The sequence below is a fragment of the Scyliorhinus torazame genome, chromosome 1 (genome assembly GCF_047496885.1).
Source record: "Scyliorhinus torazame isolate Kashiwa2021f chromosome 1, sScyTor2.1, whole genome shotgun sequence".
NCBI classification, from domain to species: domain Eukaryota; kingdom Metazoa; phylum Chordata; class Chondrichthyes; order Carcharhiniformes; family Scyliorhinidae; genus Scyliorhinus; species Scyliorhinus torazame.
Genome location: NC_092707.1, coordinates 36,032,939 through 36,054,875, shown reverse-complemented (window position 1 = coordinate 36,054,875; position 21,937 = coordinate 36,032,939). Strand labels below are relative to the sequence as shown.

The window sequence follows — 21,937 nt, the reverse complement described above, 5'->3', positions numbered from 1 at the left end:
ATCCTCATTTATGAGTGATGAGCTGCGCCAGTACCTGCTCAACAGGGGCATTGCCTCGAGCAGGACGACCAGCTACAACCCCCGGGGAAACGGGCAGGTGGAGCGGGAGAATGGTACGGTCTGGAAGGCCGTCCAGCTGGCCCTACGGTCCATAAATCTCCCGGCCTCCCGCTGGCAGGAGGTCCTCATCGATGCCCTCCACTCCATTCGGTCGCTCCTGTGCACTGCGACTAACAAAACTCCCCATGAACGTCTCTTTGCCTTCCCCAGGAAGTCCACCTCCTGGGTTTCGCCCCCAACATGGCTGGCAGCTCCAGGACCCGTTCTCCTCCGCAAGCACGTGCAGCTCCACAAGGCGGACCCGTTGGTTGAACGGGTACAGCTACTCCACGCGAACCCGCAGTACGCCTACGTAGCGCATCCCGACGGCCGCCAAGACATAGTCTCCCTCAGGGACGTGGCGCCAGTTGGGTCCCCACAGACACCTCCCCCCCCCCTCCCCTGCTGCCCCGGCGCCACCCTCCCTCCCCCCAGCGCATCCCACCACAGCCCCCGCTCCAGGGCGATCCATCCTCCCCTTGGTCCCACCCGGGGATGAAGATGAGGTCGACGTGCTCCCGGAGTCACCGACGACCGAACCGCACCTGAATCATCACCAGCACTGCAGCGCTCGCAACGACGGTTCAATGCGCCCGATCGTCTAAATTTGTAAACTCTTTCTAAAATTTTAAACAACCTGTATGTAAATAGTTTTCCACCTCCCCTGCTGGACTCTTTTTTAACAGGAGGTGAATGTGGTAGTCACCACTGTTGTATTGTATATACTGCATATGAGGGTATTACGGTAATGCCCCTGTATTACAGGTACGGGGGTAGGTCCCTGCCTGCTGGCTCCGCCCAGTAGGCGGAGTATAAATGAGTGGGCTGTCTGAGCTGCAGCCATTTCGGCAGCAGCTGCGGGAGGCTCCACACCTCTGCGTAATAAAGCCTCGATTACACTCGATTCTCGTCTCGTCGTAATTGATAGTGCATCAAAGAGGCACAACCACACTCGATAAAAAGAGGCACTCTCCTGCTCTACCTTCCTTTGACAGGACTTCAGACTTTTGGGAGGGAGGAATGTTATAACCCGCATGAGACCTACGGGGATCGACCGTTTAGCTCCTCCTGTAAGCCTCGTTGAATACAGGCTTCCCCGCTGAGTGGCAGGGACCCATCAGTGGAGTAAATGGACTCTAGCATAAAAGCCGGCCCAGGTGAGAGCCGAGTATGGATATTCCCGGCTGAGTCCTGAAGTATACTGTGTATATAGTTTACTTTGTAATAAAACAGTTTTCTTTATGCTTCCTGCTTGGACTCCTCTGTGGCCATTAAAGCTACAACTAATTTTAATGACATCATCATGGATATGCTGCTGAAGCCTGTAGGCATCCTTGGGGAGGTACTCTATCCTTCTAACTAGAGAAACGGAAACAACAAATGTATGGTTGGAGGTTTCTCATGATGCCAGCAGCAGAAACGTGCTGCAATGTTCATGGATTGAATGACAAAAGTGATTTAGTGCCATAAGCAGGCAGGGAACGGGAGTATGATGGCATTCAACTACATCCCGATATGCGTCTTATGTCAATATCCTCACTCAACTTTCTCAAGCCTAAACCAGCACATCAATTCTTACACCAATATGCCTCATCTTCTCTAAGCACTTCCTCACACCCCCAACTCTTCATCCACCACTGATACTCACCCTGATCCTTATGCAATGTTATGTCTCATCCTCATAGTCACCCATCTTTTCAACACCTGCCATTAATCTTGCTCACAGGTCATTTTTCCACCTTGGAAGAGAGAGCACAGAATCCAAAGGAGAGGAAGAGAACAGAAGTGACTAAAGGGAGCAGGGCTGAACATCAGTGGATTTGTAGCATGCCTCGTCATCAGAAATAACGTCGTCCAGCTACCTCGTGACACAATTCAATTTCAGACAGCCACATGGCATGGGGATGCGGTGGCTTAGTGGTATTGTCACTGGACTGGTAATGCCAAGTTCTCTGGAGACTCTGGTTCGAATTCCACCATGACAGATGGCGGAATTTGAATTGAATTTAAAAAAAAATCTGGAATTAAAAGTTGAATGATGACCATGAATCCATTGTCGATTGTCGTAAAAAGCCATCTGGTTCATTATTGTCCACACAGCACCTCATGCACTATGATTGAGCTCGGTCACTAACACTGACAAGTGATGCCTGCTCCTGTGGATGGGACGGCGACACGGAACGCCCCATTGCTTTTGCTTCGGGCACCCTGGCGGACGCTGAGTGACGTTTCGCTAAAATTGAGAAGGAGGGCTTGTCGGTAATATTTGGAGTTATGAAATTCCACCAATATGTTTATGGGCGGCATTTCCCCGTTGTGACTGACCACAAACCACTGCTCGGCCTTTTAGGGAGGGAAAGGGAATCCCACCCAATGCATTGGCTAGAATTCAGCGTTGGGCGCTTCTACTCACCACAGATGAATATTCGTTTCGACACCACCCAGGTATGCAGATCACCCATGCCAACATTCTCAATCGTCTACTGTTGCCTGTAAGTACCCCATCCCCACCAGTGGTGGATGAAGTAGTTACGACTCTCAACTCAACTTTATGGATACCTTGCCGGTGACACACTGGGCGCATGGACACACCGCGATCTTGGACTGGCGAAACTTTGCACCATGCTTTTGAGTATTGGAGCGCAGGGGTCCTTCCTGTAACTCTCCGGCCTATTGCCCAGCAGTTCTTGGAACACAGCGTGGTGGACGGTGTCATATTGTGGGGGGAGGGGCTTATGGTAATCCTACTGCAGTCGGGAGTCCCTGCTGAAGGACCTGCACAGTGGGCACCCAGGCATCTCTAAGATGAAGATGTTGGTGTGTAGTTATGTCTCGTGGCACGGCATCAAGAGGGACATTGAGAGTGTCGTACGCGGGGGACATGGTGAGGGTAGACAGGAGGTATGCGGAGGTGCCGGAGGAGGGACTGTTGAGAGAGAGGCATAGCCTCCAGGCCGAATTCGACCTGTTGACCACCAGGAAGGTGGAGGCGCAGTGGAGGAAGGCCCAGGGGGCGATTTATGAATATGGGGAAAAGACAAGTTGGATGCTGGCGCATCAGCTTCGGAAGCGCGACGCAGCTAGGGAGATTGGGGGAGTTAAGGATAGGGGGGGGGGCGAGTGTGGTGCGAAGTGGGGTTGGCATCAATGGGATCTTCAGGGACTTTTATGAGGAACTGTATCGGTCCGAGCCCCCACTGGAGGAGGGAGGGATGGGCCACTTTCTGGACCAACTGAAGTTCCCGAAGGTGAAGGAGAGACTGGTGGCGGGATTAGGGGCCCCGATTGGGTTGGACGAGCTGGCCAAAGGGATAGGGAACATGCAGGCGCCGGACGGTTTCCCAATCGAATTTTACAAAAAAATATGTGGACCTGTTGGGTCCGTTGCTGGTTAGGACCTTCAATGAGGCAAGGGAGGGGGCGTAGCCCCCGACGATGTCCCGGGCACTGATCTCCTTGATCCTGAAGCGGGACAAGAATCCCCTGCAGTGTGGGTCTTACAGGCCAATTTCATTTTTAAATGTAGATGCCAAGGTGCTGGCGAAGGTCTTAGCCACGAGAATTGAGGATTGTGTGCCGCAGGTCATCCACGAAGACCAGACGGGGTTTGTGAAGGGGAGGCAGTTGAACGCGAATGTGCGGAGACTCCTGAACGTTATTATGATGCCGGCGAGGGAGGGGGAGATAGTGGCGGTGATGGATGCTGAGAAGGCCTTCGATAGGGTAGAGTGGGGGTACTTGTGGAAGGTGCTGAAGAGGTTCGGGTTTGGGGAGGGGTTCGTCAGGTGGGTTCGGCTGTTGTACGAGGTCCCGATGGCGAGCGTGGCCACGAACAAGGGGAGGTCTGGGTACTTTTGGTTGCATCGAGGGATGAGGCAGGGGTGTCCCTTGTCCCCCCTGCTGACGATTGAACCCCTGGCTATGGCACTGAGGGAGTCGAGGAACTGGAGGGGGATGGTGCGGGGTGGGGAGGAGCATAGCGTGTCGCTCTATGCGGACGACTTGCTGCTATATGTGGCGGACCCGGTGGGGGGGAATGCCGGAGGTAATGAGGATCCTCAGGGAGTTCGGGATTTCTCAGGGTACAAGCTCAACATGGGGAAGAGCGAGTTGTTTGTGGTTCATCCAGGGGACCAGGAGAGGGGGATTGGCGAGCTCCCACTAAAAAGGGCAGAGAGGAGCTTCAGGTATTTGGGGGCCCAGGTGGCCAGGAGCTGGGGGGCCCTGCATAGACTTAATTTCACGAGGCTGGTGGAGCAAATGGAGGAGGAGTTTAAGAGGTGTGTAGGGTGCAGTCAGTCAAGATGACGGTGTCCCAAGGTTTTTGTTCCTGTTCCAGTGCCTCCCCATGTTTCTCCCGAAGGCCTTCTTTAGGCGGGTCAACAGGAGCATAACGGGGTTTGTGTGGGCGCGAGGGACTCCGAGGGTGAGAAGGGTGTTCCTGGAGCGGAGTAGGGATGGGGGGGGGGGGGGGGGGGGAGGCTGGCGCTGCCCAACCTCTGTGGGTACTACTGGGCCGCCAATGCGGCGATGGTGCGCACGTGGATGATGGAGGGGAGGGGACGGCATTGAAGAGACTGGAGACGGCGTCTTGTGAGGGTACGAGTCTGGAGGCGTGGCAACGGCGCCGCTGCCACTTCCTCCAATGAGGTATACCACGAGCCCGGTGGTGGCGGCTGCCCACAAAATTTGGGGGCAATGGAGGCGGCACAGGGGGGAAGTGGGGGCCTCGGTGTGGACCCTGATACGGGGGAACCACCGGTTTGTCCCAGGGAGAATAGATGGAGGGTTTTCCGGGTGGCACAGGGCAGGGATAAGAAGGTTGTGGGACCTGTTTGTGGATGGGATGTTCGCGAGCCTGGGTGAGCTGGAGGAGAAGCATGGGCTCCCCCCGGGAAACGCCTTTAGGTATCTACAGGTAAGGGCATTTGCCAGGCGGCAAGTGGTGGAATTCCTGCTGCTGCCGCCATGTACGGTACAGGACAGGGTGCTCTCGGGGGCGTGGGTTGGAGAGGGGAAGATCTCGGCAACATACCAGGTGATTCAGGAGTAGGAGGAGGCCTCGGTGGAGGTGCTGAAAGGTAAGTGGGAGGAGGAGTTGGGGGAGGAGATCGAGGAGGGGACGTGGGCAGATGCCCTTGGGAGGGTGAACTCTTCCTCTTCGTGCGCAAGGCTCAGCCTCATACAGTTTAAGGTGCTGCACAGGGCACACATGACCGGGACATGGATGAGCCGACTTTTTAGGGGTGAGGACAGGTGTGTTAGGTGCTCAGGGAGCCCAGCAAACCACGGGCTGGGGGCTCGCAATATTTGGGGTTGCAGAGGAGCCGGGAGTGCAGGAGGCGAAAGAGGCCGGTATTCTGGCCTTTGCGTCCCGGGTAGCCCGGCGAAGGATCCTTCTTCAGTGGAAGGATGCGAGGCCTCCAAGCGTGGAATCCTGGATCAACGATATGGCGGGGTTTATTAAATTGGAGGGGGTGAAATTTGCCTTAAGGGGATCGGTGCAAGGCATTTTCAGGCGGTGGCAACCGTTCTTGGACTTCCTGGCAGAACGCTAGACAATGGTCAGCAGCAGCAACCCGGGGGGGGTGGTTCTATTTTATTTTGTTTGTCTATATTGGGGAATCTGAGGGTGTGTATATATTTGCTATGTTTGCTATGTGTTTCGGCGGGTGTTAATATATTATTTATGTATAGGGGGGAGGGGGGTAATGGGTTGTTTTGTTTTGTTTTGTATTTAATTTTATTGGGTTCCGTTCACATTTTGCTGTTGATATTTTGTGAAAACGTTAATAAAAATTATTTTTTAAAAAAGGAGTGTTGTACGCAGCTGCCCAGAGTGCCGTAAGCATCAGAAGCTCCCGCCGACGGCCTCCCTTCACCAATAGGAATGGTCAGGACACCCGCAGTTGCGACTACAAGCAAACTTCACAGGGCCTTTCATGGATTATATGTTCTTCGTCATCGTTGATGCGCACTCAGAGTGACTAGAGGGTCTCAGGACCACGGTAGAAAAGCTCCGGGGCTCGTTTAACACCCATGGGATCCCGGAGGTCCTGGTAACGGATAATGGTCGCACTTTACCAGTGAAGAGTTTACCGTGTTTATAAAGTGAAATGGCATCTGGCACATAAGAACCACCTATAGCAACCCTCCTCCAACAGCCTGGCGGAAAGGGCAGTCGAGACTTTAAAACAATACAGGGGAGCCATGGACACGTGACTGGAGTGGTTCCTTTTTAACTACCACACAGCGCCACATGTGACGACGGGAATCAGCCCTGCAGAGGTGCTGATAGGCCAATGGTTTAGAACCCAGTTGAGTCTCACATTCCGAACCCCGGTAGAAAGGTGGCTGTGCAGCAGCACAATGACTTGAAGACGCCAGTGCAGCATTTCACTCAGGGGATGCAATCTATGCCCGCAACTTTGGTGATGGGGCACTTTGGCTACCAGGTGCCGTGTTGGAGAGAACGGGACCAGTCTCATACAAAGTTCGGATTCAGGGGGGAGTTCAGCGGAAGCATTTGGACCACCTGAAGAGGTGTGAGCCCGCATTTCACGGTGCCGAACTGACAATATTGATGTTTCCTCTGTGCCGTGAATGGCCCTCATCCTGGGGACCCCACCATCTAGATCCCAGCGTCCGGTCCGGCTGGAGGAGGATGACTCTGACTCGCAAGTGGACATGGAAATAACCATGCCTACAGATGACAAACCGATACACGCTGCCCGTCCCAAAGCTTCTGCAAGTGAAAGTACAGCCTCGGGCAAAGTGGCGCAGAAAACCCCATTGTCGGTGGCTGAAAGGGAACTTTTGGACCGGGGGAGGTGGGCATTATAGCCCCATGAGGACCACGGAGAAACCATTGTTAATCTCCCCATAGGACTCGTAGAGCACGAGCTTCCCAGATAAAGGGCGGAGCTGGTTACAGACTTACATAAATGCCAGCCCAAAGCAGGGCCTGGTGTGGTTAGTTCTCCCAGCCAGGACTGGAGTGGGAGTGAATTACTGCTGTGAGCAGAACATTATATACAGTTAAATAAATCTCTGTTCCATTACCGCTGGCTTCCTCAAGTTACTAAAGCGAGACTCAGCAATCTCAAGATATTAAACTAGTAAATTTATAGCCGAGTTACAAGGCAATGACAGGAGTAGGAACCGTGGCTGATTGTTCCCTCTCACTAGCCAAGGAATACAAAGCACAATTTTACCATCCCCCATCGAGACCTCGACTGAAATTAGCTACCCCAGCATGAAACGGGAATCAAACTTAGGACCGTTGTGGCTTTTGTGGCTTAATGTTATGCCATATGACATTCATCTGTTGAGACACAAAGAACTAGTTTGGGAAATACGGTATCACCAGGACCAATTGAAGGACCCATAATATCACTGATTAAGGGAACTGATTTTAGCAGGGAAAACAAAATAAAAATAAGTTCTGTGACAGGATTATTGCGGGTGTCCTGATCATGCTCCGCACTGGGTGGACCTCGAGTGGGGGAGGAGGGACCAGCGCCCGCTGTGGCGCCTAGAGGTGGGGTTGCTGGCGGATGAGGAGGTGAGCGGGCGGATCTGGAAGTGCATAGAGAGGTACCTGGAGGCTAATGACAATGGGGAGGTGCAAGTAGGGGTGGTCTGGGAGGCGCTGAAGGTGGTGGTCAGAGGAGAGCTGATCTCCATTAGGGCACACAAGGAGAGGGGGGCGAGGAGAGAGAGGGAGAGGTTGGTGGGGGAGATGATGAGGGTGGATAGGAGGTACGCGGAGGCCCCGGAGGAGGGATTGCTTAGGGAGCGGCATAGCCTCCAGGCTGAGTTCAATTTGTTGACCACCAGGAAGGCGGAGGCGCAGTGGAGGAAGGCGCAGGGGGCAGTATATGAATACGGAGAAAAGGTGAGCCATATGCCGGCGCACCAGCTTCGGAAGCGCGAGGCAGCTCGGGAGATCGGGGGAGTTAGGGATGGAGGAGGGAACACGGTGCGAAGTGCGGTGGGTATCAATGGGGTCTTCAGGGACTTCTACGAGGAACTGTACCGGTCTGAACCCCCACTGGAAGAGGGAGGGATGGGTCCCGGCTGAGGTTTCCGAGGGTGGAGGAGAGGCAGGTGGCGGGGTTGGGGGCGCCGGTTGGGTTGGAGGAGTTGGTCAAAGGGATAGGGAACATGCAGGCGGGGAAGGCACCGGAGCCGGATGGGTTCCCGGTTGAATTTTACAAGAAGTATGCGGACCTGCTGGGCCCGCTGTTGGTAAGGACCTTTAACGAGGCAAGGGAAGGGGGGGCCCTGCCCCCGACGATGTCTAGAGCGCTAATTTCCCTGATCCTGAAGCAGGACAAGGATCCCCTACAGAGTGGGTCATACAGGCCGATCTCACTCTTAAATGTAGACGCAAAGTTGCTGGCAAAGGTTTTGGCCATGAGGATAGAGGACTGTGTGTCACAGGTAATACACGAGGATCAGACGGGGTTCGTGAAAGGGAGGCAGTTGAAAACCAATGTACGGAGGCTCTTGAATGTTATAATGAGCCGATGGAAAGGGAGGCGGAGGTAGTGGCGGCGATGGATGCGGAGAAGGCCTTTGATAGGGTGGAGTGGGGGTACCTGTGGGAGGTGCTGGAAAGGTTTGGGTTCGGGGAGGGGTTCGTCAGGTGGCTGAGGCTGTTGTATGAGGCCCCGGTGGCGAGTGTGGCCACGAACAGAAGGAGGTCAGAGTATTTCCGGCTACACCGGGGGACGAGGCAGGGGTGACCCCTGCCCCCCCTGCTCTTTGCACTGGCGATTGAACCCCTGGCCATGGCGTTGAGGGAGTCTAGGAACTGGAGGGGGCTGGTGCGGGGTGGGGAGGAGCATCGGGTGTCGCAAAAGCGGATGATTTGCTGCTATATGTGGCGGACCCGGTGGGGGGAATGCCGGAGGTGATGAGGATCCTTAGGGAGTTTGGAGATTTCTCCGGATACAAGGTTTATATGGGGAAGAGCGAGTTGTTCGTAGTGCACCCGGAAGACCAGGAGAGGGGGATTGGTGAGCTCCCGCTAAAAAGGGCAGAGAGGAGTTTCAGGTACCTGGGGGTCCAGGTGGCTAGGAGCTGGGGGGCCCTGCATAAGCTTAACTTCGCGAGGCTGATGGAGCAGATGGAGGGGGAGTTTAAGAGGTGGGACATGCTGCCACTCTCCCTGGCGGGGAGAGTGCAGTCAGTTAAAATGACTGTGCTCCCGACGTTTTTGTTCCTATTCCAATGCCTCACCATCATGATCCCTAGGGCCTTCTTCGGGCGGGTTAACAGGAGCGTTGTGGGGTTTGTATGGGCGCAGAAGACCCCGAGGGTGAGAAGAATGTTCCTGGAGCGGTGCAGAGATGGGGGGGGGGTTGGCGCTGTCTAACCTCTGTGGGTATTATTGGGCCACCAACGTGGCAATGGTGCGTAAGTGGGAGATGGAGGGAGATGAGGCGGCATGGCAGAGGCTGGAGATGGCGTCCAGTGTGGGCACGGGCCTGTAGGCGCTAGTGACGGCGCCGCTGCCACTTCCTCCAACGAGGTACACCATGAGCCCGGTGGTGGCGGTTACCCTCAAAATTTGGGGGCAATGGAGACGTCACAGGGGGAAGGTGGGGGCCTCGGTGTTATCCCCGATTCGGGGGAACCACCGGTTTGTCCCGGGGAGGATGGATGGAGGATTTCTGAGCTGGCACAGGGTAGGTATTAGAAGGATGGGGGACCTGTTTGTGGACGGAAAGTTCGCGAGCCTGGGTGAGCTGGAGGAGAAATTTGGGCTCCCCCCCGGGGAACACCTTCAGATATATGCAGGTAAGGGCGTTTGTTCGGCGGCAGGTGGTGGGGTTCCCACTGCTGCCACCACGCGGGTTCCAGGACAGGGTGCTGTCGGGGGTGTGGGTTGGAGAGGGAAGGATCTCGGCAATGTATCAGGTGATGCAGGAGGAGGAGGAGGCCTCGGTGGAGGAGCTAAAGAGTAAGTGGGAGGAGGAGTTGGGTGAGGAGATTGACGAGGGGATCTGGACGGATGCCCTGGGGAGGGTGAACTCTTCCTCCTCTTGCGCGAGACTCAGCCTCATACAATTGAAGGTGCTGCATAGGGCTCACATGACCGGGGCAAGGATAAGCCGGTTCTTTGGGTGCGAGGATAAGTGTGCTAGAGCAACTTTGGGAGCCCAGCAAATCACACCCACATGTTCTGTGCCTGCCCAGCGCTGGAGGACTTTTGGAAGGGTGTAACGAGGATGGTGTCGACGGTGGTAGGTTCCAGGGTCAAGCCGGGCTGGGGGCTAGCAATATTTGGGGTGGCAGAGGAGCCAGGAGTGCAGGAGGCGAAAGAGGCCGGTATTCTGGCCTTTGCGTCCCTGGTAGGATTCTTCTTCAGTGGAAGGATGCAAGGCCCCCAAGCGTGGAATCCTGGATCAGCGATATGGCGGGGTTTATTAAATTAAGGGGATCGGTGTAAGGGTTCTTCAGGCGGTGGCAACAGTTCCTAGACTTCCTGGCAGAACGTTAGAAGATGGTCAGCAGCGGCAGCAGGGGAGGGGGAGGGGGGGGGGGGGGTTGGTTCGTTTTTCTTGAGTGGGTGTGTATTTTTGCCTTGGTGTTGATGAAGGTTGTTAATTTATTATTTATGTATATGGGGGGGGGGGGGGGGGGTTTGTTCTTTTTTTTCTGTATTTTGTTGTTGATATTTTGTGAAAATTTGAATAAAAATTATTTTTAAAAAAAGAAACAAGAAAGGAGCAGTCACTTTATTGGGAGTTTCCTATAGACCCCCCAATAGCAGCAGAGAGATAGGGGAACAGCTTGGGTGGCAGATCTTGGAAAAGTGCAGAAGTAACAGAGTTGTTGTCATGGGTGACTTCAACTTCCCTAATATTGACTGGAAACTCCATAGTGCAAATGGCTTGGATGGAGCAGATTTTGTCAGGTGTGTACAGGAAGGATTCCTGACTCAATATGCAGATAGGCTCACTAGGGGGGAGGCCATATTGGACTTGGTGCTCGGCAACGAACCAGGCCAGGTGTCAGATGTCTTGGTGGGAGAGCATTTCGGTGACAGTGACCACAACTCCTTGCCCTTTACCATAGTCATGGAGAGAGATAGGAACACACAGTATGGGAAGGTATTTAATTGGGGGACGGGAAATTATACTGCTACTAGACAGGAGCTGAGCAGTATAAAGTGGGAACAATTGTTCTTGGGGAAATGCACAACAGTAATGTGGGGATTGTTTAAGGAGCACTTGCTGCGAGTGCTGAATAGATTTGTCCCACTGAGACAAGCTTCATTGAATTCTTTGAGGATGTGAAGAGACACATTGATGAAGGTCGGGCAGTGGATGTGGTGTATATGGATTTCAGTAAGGCATTTGATAAGGTTCCCCATGGTTGGCTCATTCAGAAAGTTAGGGGGCATGGGATACAGGGAGATTTGGCTGTCTGGATACAGAATTGGCTGGCCGAAAGAAGACAGCGAGTGGTAGTGGATGGAAAGTATTCCGCCTGGAGGTCGGTGACCAGTGGTGTCCCGCAAGGATCTATTCTGGGACCTCTGCTCTTTGTGGTTTTTATAAGTGACTTGGATGAGGAAGTGGAAGGGTGGGTTAGTAAGTTTGCCGATGACTCAAAGGTTGGTGGAGTTGTAGGTAGTGTTGAGGGTTGTTGCAGGTTACAACAGGACAGTGACAGAATGCAGAGCTGGGCTGAGAAGTGGCAGGTGGCGTTCAACCTTGATAAATGTGAAGTGATTCATTTTGGAAGGTAGAATTTGAATGCTAAATACACGGTTAAAGGCAGGATTCTTGGAAGTGTGGAGGAACAGAGGGATCTTGGGGTCCACGTACATAGATCCCTCAAAGTTGCCACACAGGTTGATAGGGTTGTTAAGAAGGGGTATGGTGTGTTGACTTTCATTAACAGGGGGATTGAGTTTAAGAGCTGCGAGGTTTTGCTGAAGCTTTATACAACTCTAGTTAGACCACACTTGGAATATTGTGTCCAGTTCTGGTCGCCTCATTATAGGAAGGATGTGGATGCTTTGGAGAGGGTACAGAGGAGATTTACCAGGATGCTGCCTGGACTGGAGGGCATGTCTTATGAAGAAAGGTTGAGGGAGCTTGGACTTTTCTCACTGGAGCGAAGAAGGCAGAGAGGTGACTTGATAGAGGTGTACAAGGTGATGAGAGGCATGGATAGAGTAGATAGCCAGATAATTTTTCCCAGGGTGGAAATGGCTGTCACGAGGGGACATAATTTTAAGGTGAATGGAGGAAGGTACAGGGGAGATGTCAGAGGGAGGTCCTTTACACAGAGAGTCGTGGGTGTATGGAATGCACTGCCAGCAAAGGTGGTGGAGTCGGAGTCATTAGGGACATTTAAGCGACTCTTAGACAGGCACATGGACAGCAGTAAATTTAAGGGGTGTAGGCTAGGTTGATCTTAGATTAGAATAAATGGTCGGCACAACATCGTGAGCTGAAGGGCCTGTACTTTGCTGTACTGTTCTATGTTCTAATACAGTATTTATTCCATTACCTGACTGGGTGATTTTCTCAGTCTTTGAGATGGAAGTCAGTGTCTTTCCATCTGCAGATTTTTGTATTTTAGAAAGAGTCATTTCAGAAGCATTTAAAGATCTTGCTTTCTTCTCTTCTTCTGTTTTTTGCTTCAGTTCCTGTAGTCTCATTTCACGCTCTCTTTCTCTCTCATCTGAAGAGAATGTAAAAGAATACTGTAAGGATTCAAAGCACCACTGCCTGGAGAAACATTGCCAATTTTTTAATGGACAGCAGGACATTTAGGCACAAGGCTAAAGATTAATTCATGGGCTCCTCTGCCCGACACAACTACTGCTGACAAGGCACTAATCCTTGGTGGCAAGACTGACTCAACAGATTAGGCTGAACTCCTTACTTATGCTCTCCATAATACGCTACATTGCTGCACAAACCTAAAACAAAGAAGATTGCCAAACATGAACAAAGGGCAGGATTCTCTCAGCCCACGGCGGCCAGAGAGCGGAGAATTGGCGCCAGCGGCATTGGCGGGACCTCGGCGTGCATCCTTCCCAGGGCGGCCTGGTTGGGGGGGGTCTGACCCCCGGGGGGGGAGGGGGGGTCCTCCGCTGTGGCCTGGCCTGCGATCGGGGCCTATTGATCGTCGGGCCGGCCTCTCGGGCTGGGGGCCTCTTTTGCTCCAGTTGTTCAGGTACCTGGGGGTCCAGGTGGCTAGGAGCTGGGGGGCCCTGCATAAGCTTAACTTCGCGAGGCTGGTGGAGCAGATGGAGGAGGAGTTTAAGAGGTGGGACGTGTGCAATGCTGGCCTCCTGAAGGGCTCAGAATTGCTGTTTCTGGGGGTCTGTTGATGCCATCATGAAACGCGACGGCGTTTACGACAGGGTCAACACTTAGCCTCAGGATCAGAGAATCCAGCCCAAAGTCTTTTTCCTATTGCTATTTTACCTGAGTAACATAGGCCGGAATTCTCTGGCCACTGCGATTCACTTTTCCAGCCAGCAGCTCACCTCTGCCCATGTTCTTTTGTTTTCATGTACTAAATGATCCGTTTGGGCTGTTCGCAGAAAAATACTTTTCACGGAATTCTCCGGCCCTTGGGATTCTCTTTTCCCACCAGCAGCGCATTCCCGCCTATGGGTTTCCCTACGATGTGGAGTGGTTTCAATGGGAAATCCCACTGACAAGTGGTGGGAAGAGAGAATCCCAGAGAATAGTGCGCCGCCGAGAAATATGCAGTTTGGGGACTGGAGAATTCTGCCCAAAGTGCTCGCACATAACAAAAAAATGCAATTCTATAATCCAGCAAAAATAAACTGACTTGTGGACACCAAACGATTAACATTACAACAAGGATAAAAGTATACAGTGCTGTTGTAATAATCATTCTTCTATATGGATAGGAAAACTGATGAGATTGAAGGCGGATAAATCCTCAGGGCCTGAGAAACTGCATCCCAGAGTACTTAAGGAGGTGGCACTGGAAATAGTGGACGCATTGGTGGTCATCTTCCAGGATTCTATAGACTCTGGAACTGTCCCTGCAGATTGGAGGGTCACTCCAATATTCAAAAAGGGAGGTAGAGAGAAAGCAGGGAATTATAGACCAGTAAGCCTAACATCGGCAGTGGGGAAAATGCTTGAATCCATTATCAAGGACTTTATAGCGGAAAATTGAAAAGCAGTGCAGAATCAGTCAGAGTCAGCATGGATTTATGAAGGGAAAATCATGCTTGACAAATCTGCAGGAATTCTTTGACGATGTACCAGTACAGTTGACAAGGGGGAGCTAGTCGATGTGGTATATTTGGACTTTCAGAAGATAGAACAAAGAAACGTACAGCACAGGAACAGACCCTTCGGCCATCCAAGCCTGCGCCGACCATGCTGCCCGTCTAAACTAAAATTTTCTACACTTCCGGGGTCCGTATCCCTCTATTCCCATCCTATTCATGTATTTGTGAAGATGCCCTTAAACGTCACAATCGTCCGTGCTTCCACCACCTCCTCCGGCAGCGAGTTCCAGGCACCCACTACCCTCTGTGCAAAAAAACTTGCCTCGCACATCTCCTCTAAACCCTGCCCCTCGCAACTTAAACCTATGCCCCCTCGTAATTGACCCCTCTGCCCTGGGATAAAGTCTCTGACTATCCACTCTGTCTATGCCCTCCATAATTTTGTAGACCTCTATCAGGTTACCCCTCAACCTTCTTCGTTCCAGTGAGAACAAACTGAGTTTATTCAACCTCTTCTCATAGCTAATGCCCTCCATACCAGGCTGTTAGACGTTTTAGTTGCTGTGATATGAAGAGTTTAAAGTTCTGTTCCTTCTTCACAAACACACATTTATTTCATTCCAACAGCCTTTGCATAAAACTCTAACTATACATCACCTGACAGAGGCCACCTGAAGCCCCTTTATATATAAGTGTCAATTAATGGATACTTAACATAAATGAGACAACTAATTGCAATGTCTCTTAACAGTCTCCCCTTCCTTGGAGAAAAAAAAATGAGGTGAAAACAAAATTTCAAGAAACTCAAAAACACACACATGATTTCCCCCCCCCTTTTTTTTTGTTTGGACGAGAAAGAAAAAAAAGTCACAGAAACAAGCGCCCTTCATTAACAATACCCAAAAATTTCTGTGAACTCGCCCCTCTTTTCGGAAAACAGTCTGACAGTTCATAGCTCCTGTCAACCCATTTAATTTTTGTTATTTCCCCTCTGTCCAACATCTGCTTCAAACTTGCGATGTCTATCCGTAACCTCATTTCATTGACACTTTTTGTAGAGCGCACATTTTCCCACAGGGATTTATTGTCAATGTGACAGTCAATAGGTATATTACCCAAATCCCCTAATCCCCAAATTTCTGTCAATATCATACTTATATAAAAGGCCATATCCACCGCCTCTACAAGGCTTAACGTTTCAGCAGCCAAAGTGCTTTTTACCACTCTCCTTATTTTCTTTGTTTCCCACACAAAGCGGGCAACATTTACCATTGTTCCCCAAAAGGAAAATTATGAAACCTGTTGCGCTTGAAACCCCATCACATAAATTTGCATAGGGCGCATCACTATAAACTATGAGTTTCAAGTGCCTAAGGTCACCTAAAACCGGGAACTTCAAAACACACTCCTGCATTTTTAGTTTGGCCAACGCTTTATTTGCTCTTATTATGTCTTCCACTTTGGGATCATTCATTTTTGTACTCAAGACATCAAAACTGACGTCCAGTCTAGTCTGTCTACCTAACCAGTTCAGTTGCCCAATTAAACTTCGCAGTTGCTCTTTATCTATCTTTGAAAACATTGCGCCTTTTTGTGAAACTCGGCCATGACTAATTGCTATTGGGCTGATGCTTTCCAAATAAGATTGCTGACGTAAAGTTGCCCCTAACTTAGTCTGTCCAATTTCCAGTCCAATATATTTAAATGCACCGGAAGCCTGACTTCCAACCCTGAATTCTTTCGTCAAACCAGAGATTACAATAGCTTCAAAATCACTAGTCCCACCCCACAAAAAATCATCGACATGCATCATAAAAATGCCAGAAAGATTTCCTTTATAGTGCCAGTAAAACATTGCAGGAGGATCTGCTTTCAACTGGCAACAGCCTAACTTTAACAAAACTGACCTTACCGAAAAATACCAGACTCTAGATGCATCATTTAATCCATATACACTTGTTCAACTTCCAGAGTACCCCTTCTGTGTTAGCTGCTTCTTTAGGAGGACGGAGAAAAATGTCTCTCTGGAGCTGATGCCCCTGCAAAAAGGCAGCTTTTACATCTATAGATTTGCATTCCCATGCCTTTGTGGCTAATAGAGCCAAGAAGATCTTTAAAATAACCTTTCCTGCTGTAGGTGAATCTACCCTTAAATCCCGATCTTCTAAGTTTTCCTCAAATCCTCTTGCCACGAGCCTGGCCTTTGCCTTATAAGTTCCATCTGGAAGAACCTTTTCCGTGCAAATCCATCTGTGGCATAGAGCTCTTTGTCCCCTATCTGGTACCTCTGTGTATGCCCCAAATTCACTCCAACTATGCAATTCTTGCTGTTTAGCTTCTTTGATAACTTTTTCATCTAATTTTTTTGAAGCCACCAAAATCTCACGTGCATGTGGGCTTCTACTCCTATTAGTATTCGTAGTCTTACTCATGTTCCGAGATCTTGATAAACTACGTCACCTCTCCCGCCTGGTATCTCGTTCTGTACTGCTACTGCTTGATCTTTCCCTTCTGCTGTGGGATGTCCTTTCAATAGTTCTCGACCTTTTCCTGCAGACCTGTTCACTATCCGATGTACTATCTGAACTGGCACTGCGTTTCTGTGCCCTCCATTTTTGAACTTCGTTTTCCCAATCCATTGTCTTGACTCTTTCCCCTGAATGCTGTACATTCAACCAATGTTTATACTTTCCAGTGGCCTTCCCTGCTCTACTACTAACAGTTGCATCCTTCCATTGGCTAGCCCCTTCAGACAAGTATGTCACTTTTGTACCAACTTTTGGCAGTTGCCCTTTCGGAAAAATGGCCTGTTCTAATTCATCAGAAGTGTTGTGTTCCTCCACAGAAACCCTGTCTATATCAGTTAATTAAGAACATAAGAACTAGGAACAGGAGTAGGCCATCTGGCCCCTCGAGCCTGCTCCGCCATTTAATGAGATCATGGCTGATCTTTGTGGACTCAGCTCCACTCTCCGGCCCATACACCATATCCCCGAATCCCTTTATTCTTTAGAAAGGTATCTATCTTTTTCTTAAAAACGTTTAAAGAAGGAGCCTCAACTGCTTCACTGGGCAAGGAATTCCAGAGATTCACAACCCTTTGGGTGAAGAAGTTCCTCCTAAACTCGGTCCTAAATCTACTTCCCCTTATTTTGAGGCTATGCCCTCTAGTTCTGCTTTCCCCGACCAGTGGAAACAACCTGCCCGCATCTATCCTATCTATTCCCTTCATAATTTTATATGTTTCAATAAGATCGCCCCGCATCCTTCTAAACTCCAATGAGTACAGTCCCAGTCTACTCAACCTTTCGTCATAATCTAATCCCCTCAACTCTGGGATTGGTCTGTAACACATGCGTAACAGATGACTCTGGTTCCTCGTCATGTCTGTCTGCTCTGTCTAAATTTGAAAATTTGTAATCTGTACCCATTATCCTTAATGAATGGACCCTAACAGTTTGATTACCATGTTGCAAAATGAAAATGAAATGAAATTTCATAATTGTTTTGCCATCCATGCCTATGATCTTCCCTGGGCCTTTCCATTCATTAGAATTGTCTCTCTTATGGTATACCATGCCACCTTGCTGAAAAACAGCATCTGATGGCCGTACGTTATGTCTTAAAACTCTGCGAATTCTTTCAGAGACTTCTGCTTCCAAAAAAGCTTTTCTACTGCTATGTAAAGCATTTAAATGTTCTGCAAAACCAGAGCTAATTGTAGTCCCCTCCCAAGCTGGAGGCTGGTCATCCAAAATGGACGGAATTTTAGGATTTCTACCAAACACTAATTGATAAGGACTATAGCCCCCAACCATCTGCAATGAATTATTTGCATGTACTGTCCATGCTAAAGCTGAATTTAGCCTGAAATTTGGTCGATCTGCCAAAATTTTCCGAAGCATGTCATTGATGACAGCATGATTTCTTTCACAGACCCCATTACTAAATGGGCTTTCTGCAGCAGTATTCATAACTCTGATATTCATGTTGTCACACATATCCCTAAACTCATCATTAGCAAATTCTCCCCCATTGTCCGTAAAGAATTTTGCCGGTGGACCCATTCCTGTCCCTATCCATTTGCCCACGATTTGATCCAGGATTACTCTCTTTTCTTTACTTCGTACAATCGTTGATTGACTAAATCTGGTTGCTAAATCTACAAAATGCAAAATAAATATATTATTTGCTTTATCACGGTAGCCTTGTGGATAGCACAATTGCTTCACAGCTCCAGGGTCCCAGATTCGATTCCGGCTTGGGTCAATGTCTGTGCGGAGTCTGCACGTTCTCCCCGTGTGTGCGTGGGTTTCCTCCGGGTGCTCTGGTTTCCTCCCACAGTCCAAAGATGTGCAGGTTAGGTGGATTAGCCATGATAAATTGCCCTTAGTGTCCAAAATTGCCCTTAGTGTTGGGTGGGGTTACTGGGTTACGGGGATAGGGTGGAGGTGTTGACCTTGGGTAGGGTGCTCTTTCCAAGAGCCGGTGCAGACTCGATGGGCCGAATGGCCTCCTTCTGCACTGTAAATTCTATGATAATCTATGATAATCCCAGATCTTAAGGTCCATGGCCACAATGTCGTTAACATCCCTGGCCAAAGGTAGGGTTACTATCGGTCATGCTGGTGTCCTTCTGTACTTCCTACAAACTTCACAGTGGTCACTAACCTGCTCTATCAGTTTACTATAGTCGTCATCCCTTACCCCTGCATCCTTTAATACATTTTTCAGCCTCCGAGGAGATGGATGTGCAAATTATCTATGCAGTTTTAATACCACAAGCTTTTTATCAGCTAAAGTCCCATTTTCAACTGCCATTAACACATCCTTAACCACTCTACTTGAAATATTATTTGTCAGTAATGGAATACAATAGTGTCCCGACTGTGTAAATTGTAAATCCACCGTCTTCCCAAAAACTGTTGCCTTATCCTGTTCCATATCCAGTTTCATGTATGCTTTCTTCATCGACGGTCTGCTCAGAAGCAAAGGTATCTCACTTGATACAACATCCGTGCTAATGAAATGATTCGCTCCGGCAGTATTCATAGAATCATAGATTATCATATGATTGGGCAGCACGGTAGCCTTGAGAATAGCACAATTGCTTCACAGCTCCAGGGTCCCAGGTTCGATTCTGGCTTGGGTCACTGTCTGTGCGGAGTCTGCACATCCTCCCCGTGTGTCCGTGGGTTTCCTCCGGGTGCTCCGGTTTCCTCCCACAGTCCAAAGATGTGCGGCTTAGGTGGATTGGCCATAATAAATTGCCCTTAGTGTCCAAAATTGCCCTTAGTGTTGGGTGGGGTTACTGGGTTATGGGGATAGGGTGGCGGTGTTGACCTTGGGTAGGGTGCTCTTTCCAAGAGCCGGTGCAGACTCGATGGGCTGAATGGCCTCCTTCTGCTCTGTAAATTCTATGATAATCTATGACAGTAGATGTGCAGCCACTGTCCAATACAGCACAGTTGAAGGATTTTGCAACCTACACCCTCATTACTGGCGTAAAACTGCTTGTCAATAGGACAATGCCTTCTTTCTGGTCACTATATTTTTCCTCTTCTGACTCTTCCGTGTCATGTGTCGCTTCAAACACTCTATCATAACGAGTTGGACAGTTGAAAGCATAATGGTATTGACAGTCAAATCGAAAACATCGATTTATCATGCCCCGTGCATTTCTGGGGTTCATCTTCCTATTGTAGGATCTAACTGGGTTTCTGTCTTCATAATTTCCTTGTCTCGGTCTCCTTCTTTAGTCTTGAGCCCTGTTCGTAGCCATATGATTTTGCCATCCTGTTAGGCGTGTATCTTCCATATTCTGCCTTATTGCAGGCTGACCTATTTGGGTCATCAGAGCCATCGGAATCAAATGTTTCCCCAGAAACTTTTGGAAAGCTTTTGTCATCTGTTCGAATAAGGTATCCTTATCAGTAAACTGAACTCCTGTCAAAACCAGGAGCCTATCCATGTTGCTCACTTTAGCACAGTCAAGTAATTTAAAGGCCAACACAGACTGTGGAAATTCCAGGTTGTGTTTCTGCAGCCTTTTCTATAGTCTGCCAAATTCCATTATATAGTCTTCCATGGAGATATCCTCCATTTTCCGGAACTTATCAAAATCCGACCATGCTTCATATGCACTTAACAAGTCATCTTTCTTATAAATCTTATCCATATAATGTAATAAAGTCTCCAGACCTTCTTCTTAGTCTAGCTCTTCCAATTCCAGCTCAGAAAGCACTTTGTTTCAGATTTTACTGCCATATGGTAGAGAAAGTGCCAATGCCATACCTTGTTTTCTCTTTCCCAAAGCAGTTACCTTAGTCCACATAACTACTGCACTTCTCCATTGGTCGTAGGATTCCCTTTCAGAAAATAAGGGAGGATAGTCATATCCAGCCACCTTTATCCTCGGTTCAGCCATATATCCCTTTTATTTTCCTTTTCTCACTCACTCCTTGGTTAGATCTGGAAAAGTTGTATCTTTCAACCCTTCACATTTACACAGCAACCATCCTCTGCTACCAATTGTTAGACATTTTAGTTGCTGTGATATGAAGAGTCTAAAGTTCTGTTCCTTCTTCACAAACACACATTTATTTCATTCCAACAGCCTTTGCACAAAACTCTCACTCTCCATCACCTGACAGAGGCCACCTGAAGCCCCTTTACATATCAGTGTCAATTAATGGATACTTAACATAAATGAGACAACTAATTGCAATGTCTCTTAACCCATTACTTAACACAGGCAACATCCTGGTAAATGTCTTCTGCACCCTCTCTAAAGCCTCCATATCCTTCTGGTAGTGTGGCGACCAGAATTGAACACTATACTCCAAGTGTGGCCTAACTAAGGTTCTATACAGCTGCAACATGACTTGCCAAATCTTATACTCAATTTCCCGGCCAATGAAGGCAAGCATGCCATATGCCTTCTTGACTACCTTCTCCACCTGTGTTGCCCCTTTCAGTGACCTGTGGACCTGTACACCTAGATCTCTCTGACTTTCAATACTCTTGAGGGTTCTACCATTCATTGTATATTCCCTACCTGCATTAGACCTTCCAAAATGCATTACCTCACATTTGTCCGGATTAAACTCCATCTGCCATCTCTCCGCCCAAGTCTCCAAACAATCTAAACCCTGCTGTATCCTCTGACAATCCTCATCGCTATCCGCAATTCCACTAACCTTTGTGTCGTCTGCAAACTTACTAATCAGACCAGTTACATTTTCCTCCAAATCATTTATATATACTACAAACAGCAGAGGTCCCAGCACTGATCCCTGCGGAACACCACTAGTCACAGCCCTCCAATCAGAAAAATACCCTTCCATTGCTACTCTCTGCCTTCTATGACCTAGCCAGTTCTGTATCCATCTTGCCAGCTCACCTCTGATCCCGTGTGACTTCACCTTTTGTACCAGTCTGCCATGATGGAACTTGTGAAAGGCCTTACTGAAGTCCATATAGACAACATCCACTGCCCTACCTGCATTAATCATCTTTGTGATCTCCTCGAAAAACTCGATCAAGTTAGTGAGACACGACCTCCCCTTCACAAAATCATGCTGCCTCTCG

The 21,937-nt window shown here is 49.4% G+C and overlaps 1 protein-coding gene across 2 annotated transcripts in view; it reads right to left on the bottom strand.

Moving 5' to 3' along the window:
* The window catches only part of smtnb (smoothelin b), a 772,002-nt gene that overhangs the window by 109,903 nt on the left and 640,162 nt on the right, over positions 1 to 21,937 (bottom strand). For both annotated transcript variants that reach the window (XM_072486160.1, XM_072486170.1), the window contains exon 13: positions 12,634 to 12,807. In XM_072486160.1, the coding sequence (XP_072342261.1) occupies positions 12,634 to 12,807 (174 nt within the window). The remainder of the gene's footprint in view (positions 1 to 12,633; positions 12,808 to 21,937) is intronic.